The sequence below is a fragment of the Leucoraja erinacea genome, unplaced genomic scaffold (genome assembly GCF_028641065.1).
Source record: "Leucoraja erinacea ecotype New England unplaced genomic scaffold, Leri_hhj_1 Leri_264S, whole genome shotgun sequence".
NCBI classification, from domain to species: domain Eukaryota; kingdom Metazoa; phylum Chordata; class Chondrichthyes; order Rajiformes; family Rajidae; genus Leucoraja; species Leucoraja erinaceus.
Window position 1 is genome coordinate 4,015 of NW_026576165.1, and position 8,486 is coordinate 12,500.

The 8,486-nt window shown below is 55.7% G+C and overlaps 1 protein-coding gene and 1 long non-coding RNA gene across 2 annotated transcripts in view; both read right to left on the minus strand.

Annotated features, from left to right (window-relative positions):
* Positions 1-1,134: 1,134 nt before the first annotated feature.
* On the minus strand, positions 1,135-3,183 carry LOC129693329 (uncharacterized). The gene is made up of 2 exons (XR_008722862.1): positions 2,539-3,183; positions 1,135-2,505 (listed from the first exon to the last, which is right to left on the minus strand). It is a non-coding gene; the product is annotated as an uncharacterized LOC129693329 (long non-coding RNA).
* A 4,085-nt stretch (positions 3,184-7,268) lies between these two features.
* fam120c (family with sequence similarity 120C) overlaps positions 7,269-8,486 on the minus strand; it is a 43,716-nt gene continuing 42,498 nt past the window's right edge. Inside the window, exons 17-18 of the mRNA XM_055630178.1 lie at positions 8,421-8,486; positions 7,269-7,693 (exon numbers count right to left, since the gene is read on the minus strand). The exon at positions 8,421-8,486 is cut by the window's right edge and continues 19 nt beyond it. Of these exons, the coding sequence (XP_055486153.1) occupies positions 7,508-7,693; positions 8,421-8,486 (252 nt within the window). The 3' untranslated portion in view covers positions 7,269-7,507. The remainder of the gene's footprint in view (positions 7,694-8,420) is intronic.

The window sequence follows — 8,486 nt, forward strand, 5'->3', positions numbered from 1 at the left end:
TCGTCCCCCTCAGTCTACCCCCTCACACGCCTCACTCTGTCTCTCTCACCCCCTCACACACTCCTCACTCAGTCTCCCCCACACTCCCCGCACCCCGCTCACCCAGTCTCTCCCCCCTCCTTCCTCCCTCCTCAGTCTCTCCCCTTCACTCGATCTTCCTTCATTCAGTGTGTCTCCCCCCCCCTCTCACACGCCCTGTCTCCTCTCCCTCTCCTCCTTAGTCCCCTCATTATCTCCTCTACCCCACTCTCCCTCCCCCCTCACTCCCCACCTCCTCCTCACCCCCCCCTCCATCTCCTTACCCTACCCCCCCTCCGTCCTTACCCCTCCACCGGCCTCTCTCCCTCCCCCTCACTTACTCCCTTCCACTTGCGGGCGGAGCACCAGGGCAAATTCCTTGTATGTGAATGCTCGGCCTGTAAACGTACACTTATTATTATTTCACCCTCCCCAACAGCTTTCCCTCAACTTCTCCCCCCTCCGGCCTCTTGACACTCCTCCCCTCCCCTCCCAGTCGCTTGCTCATCAATCCGTCCGCTCTACCCCAGTTTCTCCCTCCGCTACTCCTCCCCTCAGCTGCCTTCTCACAACACTCGGCCCCTCAGCCTCCCCTCCCTATCTCCTCCACCTCATTCTCTCCCTCCGCCCCTCCGTTTCTACTCGGTCTCCCCTCACTCTTCCCTCAGCCCCTCTCACCCCCCTCGCTCGCTCCCTCTCCTCATCAAAACTGCCCCCTCCATCGACTACTTTAAGTCGAGACTCAATGGACAGTAGGTGCAGGAGAGGCCATTCGAGCCAGCACTGCCATTCACTGTGACCACCCCCAATCAGTACCCCGTTCCTGCCTTCTCCCCATATCCGCTATTATTAAGAGCCCTATCTAGCTCTCTCTTGAAAGCATCCAGAGAACCTGCCTCCACCGCCCTCTGAGGCAGGTGGGACTAGTGTCGATGGGTCATGTTGGTCGGGGTGGGAGATTGCAACCTTCACCTGTTTCAATGAATGCGGGCGGAGATGAATGCAACCTGACGTGCACAATCAAATAGAAGTTGTCCAACTTTAGGCTGTACACAAGAAGTCATGTTGGTCGGTGTGGGCGACTGTGGGACATCAAAGAAAAGAACACCACTGCCGTTTTATACTAAAAGAATAGACTTTTTATTAATTAAGCATGTATCTTCCACCCTATAAACAGCACAGCCTTGAGCCAACAACTGCCCTGTTCCCCTCATCGCTTTCTCTTCAGTGAGCGGAAAAGAAAATCACATATTCTCAACATAACATCGATACAGTTACTAATCAGCAATGGGAGATCGGGGGGGGTGGGGGTCTTTCAATTGGGACGGGTCAGGGCGAAGGTGGTGGATAAAGGATCGCACTGGACATTATTCACTACTGTGTGATAAAGAGCAGGGGAACGATGGGGGAGTATTATCTGGGCAAGCAAATACTGGGGAGAAATCATTCTTGGGTAACCACCATGGAAGGTTGGAGAGGGGAGAGGTGGCGGGAGGAGGGGGGGGGGGGGGGGGGGGGCAATTTCACTTCACAAAATGCTTATATGCGTACATAGAGAAATAAACTTGGGTGGGGGGTAAAAATTGGACAGCGTAATGTTTTAAGTGTGTCGACTATCTGAAAGCCTACATAGTTGGGGAGAGAAAACTAGAAATTAGTCGGGGGGGGGGGGGGGGGTTTTTAAAAAATTAAAAACCAGGGATTTGTTAGGATTTCGATTCAGGATTATAGGGGATGGGGAAGGGGAAGGATTGATGCAGGAGCATAAGATTTTTTTTTTCCTTTAAAACCTTGCGTCCGACATCGTCCCGCGGAAACAGGACGACATCAAACCGTTTACTAAAGATTAACAAGAACAAACAGAATCGTAAAGGATATACAAGTCGTTTCAACCTCATTTTGTTTCTCCCCCCCATCGGTTATTTTCCAAACATACATATCATTGATTTTCTTCTGGAGAGAAAATAAAAACTACGCGGACTTCAACTTTTGTCTCATATCTTCTGTAAATGAATCGTCGATGTTCCTAGTGTGTGTGTGTGTGTGGAAGATGGCCATTGTAAGGAACGCAAAAGCCTTGTGAATTCCACTGCTGTCTGTTAATAAAATTCATATTAAAATAAATGCAGCAGTCGGCACATTCAGGGGTTCCCACACGTTCTGGCGATTTTTTGTTTTTGACTTTTAAAAGCACGGAAAATGACTGGTGGAAGTTTTTTTTTTCTCTTTCGGGCGAGAGCGGTTCGAGTCTCGCCGTTCACTGACGATAAAAACCACAACATCACCTCCCTTTAGTCCACTGAGGGAGAGAGATAGAGATAGAGAGAGAGACACACAGCGCCTGCTTGCTAGCAGAACGCCAGCAGCCTTATGCCCCTGTCCCACTTAGGAAACCTGAACGGAAACCTCTGGAGACTTTGCGCCCCACCCAAGGTTTCCGTGCGGTTCCCGGAGGTTTTTGTCCGTCTCCCTACCTGCTTCCACTACCTGCAAACCTCCGGCAACCTCCAGGAACCGCACGGAAACCTTGGTCGGGGCGCAAAGTCTCCAGAGGTTTCCGTTCAGGTTTCCTAAGTGGGACAGGGGCATCAGGCTTCAACGGCACGTGTTTTTTTAAATCTCTTCCCTCGGTAAAGGGGATCGTCTACGGACTGCGCCCGTGTGTGGGTCGCGGGCGAGTAGTTTCGGCGGCCCCAGCGCCAAATCTGGGGGTCTTTTCCACCCCCCCCCTCCCCTCCATCCCCACTGTTTCATGGGGACTCAAGTGTTTGGCTCGCACTCCGATCACGACCAGGCACACCAAACTCCCGGGGTGAGCGCCGGCTAGTATTGTGCCGGAGAAGCGGCCAAACTATTAGTGTTGCCCACAGGATGAAAAGGAAAAACCATTGTATTATTATTTTAGTTGTCACATCTCAAGCTTGGGATCTGGTATCTGACCCAGCACAGCTCAGAATCATCATCATCATCATCATCATCATGTATTTGCTCCTGGTTTGTGTGTTTTGTACACAATATAGGCTCATTAAAAAATCACATCAGTTATTCTGAAGAGATCTTCCCTCGGTGTCTTGTGAGCTAACCTTGTGGACAAAGCGAGAGAGGGAGAGAGGGGGTGGGAGGGAGGGAGAGAGAGGGACAGAGAGAGAGGGAAAGGCAGAGAGAGAGAAAAGAGAGAGAGAGAGAGAGAGAGAGGGAAAGAGTAAGGGAGAGAGAGGGAAAGGCAGGGAGAGAGGGAGGGAGTGAGGGAGAGAGAGGTAGAGAGTGAGGGAGAAAGAGAGGGAGGGGGGGGGAGGGAGAGGGAAAGGAGAGAGAGAGGGAGAGAGAGAGAGGGAGAGGGAGAGAGAGGGAGAGAAGGAGAGAGAGGGAGAGAGAGAGAGGGAGAGAGAGAGAGAAAGAGACAGAGAGAGAAAGAGAGAGAGAGAGAGAGAGAGAGAGAGAGAGAGAGAGAGAGAGAGAGAGAGAGGAGAGGGAGAGAGAGAGGAGAGGGAGAGAGAGAGGAGAGGGAGAGAAGTGAATGAGTAGAGGGAAGGAGAGAGAGGGAAGGAGAGAGGATGAGAGAAGGAAGGAGACAGAGGGGGAGGTAGAGAGGGAGAGAAAGAGAGAGGGAGAAAGGAAGAGAGGGGAGGAAGAAGAGAGGGAAGGAAGGAGAGATGGAAGGAGAAAGGGGAGGGAGAGAGAGGCGAGAGGGAGAGAAGGAGAGGACGGAGAGAGGAGGAGGAGGAGAGAAGGGGGAGCGGAGAGAAAGGAAGGGAGAGAGGGAGAGAAGGGGAGAGGGAGAGAAAGGGAGGGAGGGGGAGAGAGGAGAGAAGAGGGAGAGAAGGGGAGAGAGAGGAAGGGGAGAGGGAGAGAAGGGGAGAGGGAGAGAAGGGGAGAGGGAGAGAAGGGGGAGAGGGAGAGAAAGAGAGAGAGAAAGAGAGGGAGAGAAATCTATGGATGTCAGGGGTTATGGGGAGAAGGCAGGAGAATGGGGTTTAAGAGGGAGATAGATCAGCCACGATTGAATGGCGGTGTATTGATGAACTGGATGGGCCGAATGGCCCAATTCCGCTCCTATCACTTATGAATTGATGAAGAAAGAGAGACAGAGACTGAGAGAGGGGGTAGTGCTGGCAGCATAAGGTGACGGGGACAAGTCCACAAGCTCCTGGGGATGATCAGTTGGTGTCGAGAACACCCAGAGGTGTCGAGGACTGAGATTCCCAGTGGGGACAGCTCCACACTCACTCACTCTCTCTCTCTCTCTCTCTCTCTCCTGCGCTCGCTTCCACAGGAGAGCTGGAGTCGATGTACGGTGCAGTAGGTGCTGGGGGTCGAGTCTATTTACTGCAGAGCAGCGGGTCTACAGTTCACAACACTGCTGCTGCTACAGTGTTGGCGATGGTGTCACGGTGCACGGCAAGGGGGGGGGGAGGATGGGAGTCACCGTTTAACGCTGGGGTAGTGGGTGTTTGGGAGTCTGTTGTGGGATGGGGGGGGGGGAGATGGGGGTGTCACTGTGTAGGTGGCAGGTGGTCTCTACAGGCATTTGGGGATGTGCGATACTGGAGCTGGAATCTGTCCCCAGAACAGAACACACGACCTCCCCCCAACCCAACCCAACCCCAGTGGATTTGAGACCGAGTTTTAGTTTTTAGAGATGGGGGAAACAGGCCCTTCAGCCCACCAGGTCCATCTATCACCCAACCGCTCTAGTTTCTGCGACGTCCTCACTGGGGGCCGTCTCTACGGGGGGGGGGGGGGAATTAACCTGCAAAGCCGGAACGATGGGAGGAGACCGGAGCACCCGGAGGAAACCCACGCGGTCACGGGGAGAAGCTGCAAACTACACACACACACACAGTGTCTCCTACTCACACAGTCTCTCTCACACACACACACACACAGTGTCACTCACTCACACGCAGTGTCTCAGTCTCTCACACACACAGTGTCACTCTCTCTCACACACAGTCAGTGTCTCTCTCTCAGTGTCTCTCACACACACACACACAGTGTCACTCACTCACACGCAGTGTCTCACACACACAGTCTGTCTCTCAGTGTCACTCACTCACACACGCAGTCTCTCTCACACACACACAGTGTCTCTCTCTGTCTCAGTGTCTCACACGCACTCACAGTGTGTCACTCACACACAGTGTCTCTCACTCACTCACACACACACAGTATCTCACTAACAGTGTCTCTCTGTCTCACACACAGTGTCTCTCTCGCACACACACACACACACAGTCTCTCTCTCTCTCTCTCTCTCACACAGCACCAGGGATAACGTGCAAACTCCGCACAGATAGCACCCGAGGTCAGGATCAAAGCCGGGTCTGTGGCACGGCTGAGGCAGCAGCACTACCCGCTGTGCCAGTCCCGTACAGAGGTGAAGTTAGCAGGGCTCAACCTGCAGTAAAAACCAGGCTGTAATTCTTGAGAGGAGCTCGGAACTGCGTTTTTTTTTTTTAAAAAAGGATCATTCTATCTGACTGTTTAAGAAGGAACTACAGAAGCCTGGAAAATCGAAGGTAGACAAAAATGCCGGAGAAACTCAGCGGGTGAGGTAGCATCTGTGGAGCGAAGGGTCGAGACCCTTCTTCAGAAACGTTGCCTATTTCCTTCGCTCTAGAAACGTATAAAATTATAAAAGGACTGGACAAGCTAGAGGCAGGAAAAATGTTCCCCAATGTGTGGGGGGGGGGGGAGGCCAGAAATAGGGGCAACACCCAGTCTACGAATAAAGGGGGGGCCATTTAAAACTTAGATGAGAAAAAAACGTTTTGACCCAGAGAGTTGTGTGAATCTGTGGAATTCTCTGCCACAGAAGGCGGTGGAGGCCAGTTCACTGGATGAATGGAAAAGATAGTTTAGATAGAGCTCTAGGGGCTAGCGGAGTCAGGGGATGTGGGGAGAAGGCAGGAACGGGGTCCTGATTGGAGATGATCACAATGAATGGCGGTGCCGGCTCGAAGGGCCGAATGGCCTCCTCTTGCACCTATTTGCGACGTTTCCATGACACACACGGCTGCCAGAGTTGCTGCCTCACAGCGCCAGAGACCCGGCTTTGATCCCGACTCCTGAAGTGTGGAGTTTGCATGTTCTCCCCGTGATCGTGTCCCAAAGGCGCGCGCGCAGGTTTGCAGGTTAATTGGTCCTCGGGTAAACATCGCGCGGGGAGCGGAGAGGCGCGGGGTAAAGTGCGCACGGGCATTCGACAGCCTGGCAGAGTTGCCACGGGAACGGAGTCAGGATTCGCATTGCATTGGGGTTCGCAGATGTTGGGCAAAGACCGACACTGCCGATCAGCACTTCCTTCTAAAATATAGATGCATTAAAAGTTATCTATCCTGCCTCTAAAAAGGCACAAAATGCTGGAGTAACTCAGCGGGTCAGGCAGCATCTCTGTGGAGAACGCAGACAGGTACAAAGTGCTGGAGTAACTCAGCGGGTCAGGCAGCATGTCTGGGGAGAACGCAGACAGGTACAAAGTGCTGGAGTAACTCAGCGGGTCGGGCAGCATCAGCGGGTAAATTGACATTTCGGGTCGTCTGAAAGGCTACGAGCCGAAACGTCCAGAGACGCCGCCCGACCCGCTGAGTCGCTCCGGCGCTCCGGCGCATTCGCCAGCGCCTGCAGTTCCTTAGATAGACACAAAGTGCTGGAGTAACTCAGTGGGACGGGGGCAGCATCTGTGGTTGTTCCCTGGGCCTGCAACGCTGGTCTCCCACCACCTGGGGCTCCCCCTCCTCTCTCTCTCCCCCTCTCGTCTCCTATTCCCAATCCAGGATCCAGTTCCTGGTCGTTGCCACGACCCCAAACAGGGTCAGAGTCCCCACCCTCCCCACCAACTCTCTCTCTCTTTATAAAGAAACAAAGGAACTGCAGATGCTGGTTTAAAACGAAGATAAGACACAAAGCGCTGGACGGTGCAAAGAAGAAGGGCGTTGACCCCGAGAACGTCGCCCATTCCTGACCCCGAAACGCCGCTCGTCTCACTGAGTGACCCCGGCATTTTAGTGCCTATCCTGAGCTCAGGTCCTAGTCTCCCCCCGACCTCTCCCCCCCCCCCCCCCCCCCAAATCACAGAGAGGCCTGTAGGGGGGGGGGGGGGGTTTTAAAAAACCATCTTCACCGCACTTTTTTTTTTTTACAAATCCTTTACACAAACCCCAAAAGGAAAGGGGGGGGGGGGGGAGGGGGGGGGGAGGGGGGGGGGGGGGGGGGGGGGGGAGACGCCTCAGGGGAGAACTCACTCCTCTTTCTGCCGCAAGGCTGGCGGGTGGCGGCTCGCTGCTCCCAGCGGCAGTCGTTGTCGTCGCCGCTGACGTTTAGTGCATTGAACTGAGAAATACTATTGCAAAGGTCACTGTCAGTCTTTAAGGCACTTGTCGGGAGCGCGGCGCTTTCCCCGTCCTCCCCGCCGCGCTGCGAGCCGCCGTTCAGCCGGCCGGGGGCGTCGAGGGGGCACGGCGCTTCCCTCTCCGTCTCCGTCTCCGTCTCAGCAGCAGCAGCAGCAGCAGCAGCAGCAGCCACCGCTGCCCTCCTCCTCCTCCTCCTCCTCCTCCTCCACCGCCACCACAGCATTGTCCTCCGCTTCCTTCTCCGGCACCTCTTCCGGCTCAGGCACCGGGCTCTGCTGGGCGAAGGGCCGGGGGGCCTCGCTGGTTGCCGGGGCAACGGGGGGCTGTCGGCAGCGAGAGGGGGGGGGGGGGGGGGGGGTTACTTCAGGTGCGATGAGGAGACGGACGGACGAACAGGGGGGGGGGGGGGGGTCGTAGAGTGAGACGGAGGCGAGAGGGAGGCAGGGGGATGGACGGAGTGGAGAGGGAGAGTGGCTGCCGAATGGGACGGGGAGAAGGGGAGGGAGGGGAGAGGGAGAGGGAGAGGAGAGGGAGAGGGAGAGGGAGAGGGAGAGGGAGAGGGAGAGGGAGAGGGAGAGGGAGAGGGAGAGGGAGAGGGAGAGGGAGAGGGAGAGGGAGAGGGAGAGGGAGAGGGAGAGGGAGAGGGGAGGGAGAGGGAGAGGGAGAGGGAGAGGGACTCGAAGTAGGGGAGGGAGGGTGCGGAGAGTGAGACGGGCGGGGAAACTGGGAGGAGAGGGGTCAGAGTGAGATGAGAGGGGGAGAGTGGGGATGGAGAGAGTGGCGGTGGGAGGGAGAGGTGAGGTGGGGGGTAGTGGATGGGGAGAGGGGAGTGGGTGGGGGAGAGGGGGGGGGAGTTGGAGGGGGAGGGGGGGGAGAGAGGAGGGAAGTGGACTGGGGAGAGGGGGGGGGGGAGTGGCATGGAGTGAGAGGGGAGGGGAGCGGAGGGGGTGGGTGGGTGGACGGAGGGAGAGAGGGCACTGAGTGTTGATGGCGGGGCGCTGGCAAGGACCGGGCCTGCCCAACCCGTGTAGCCCCCCGGCCCCCTGTTACCTGGCTGTCAACAGCGGGAGCCGTTCCGTTTTTTGTGCTGGTCCCTCGAGTTCCTTTGGCAATGGC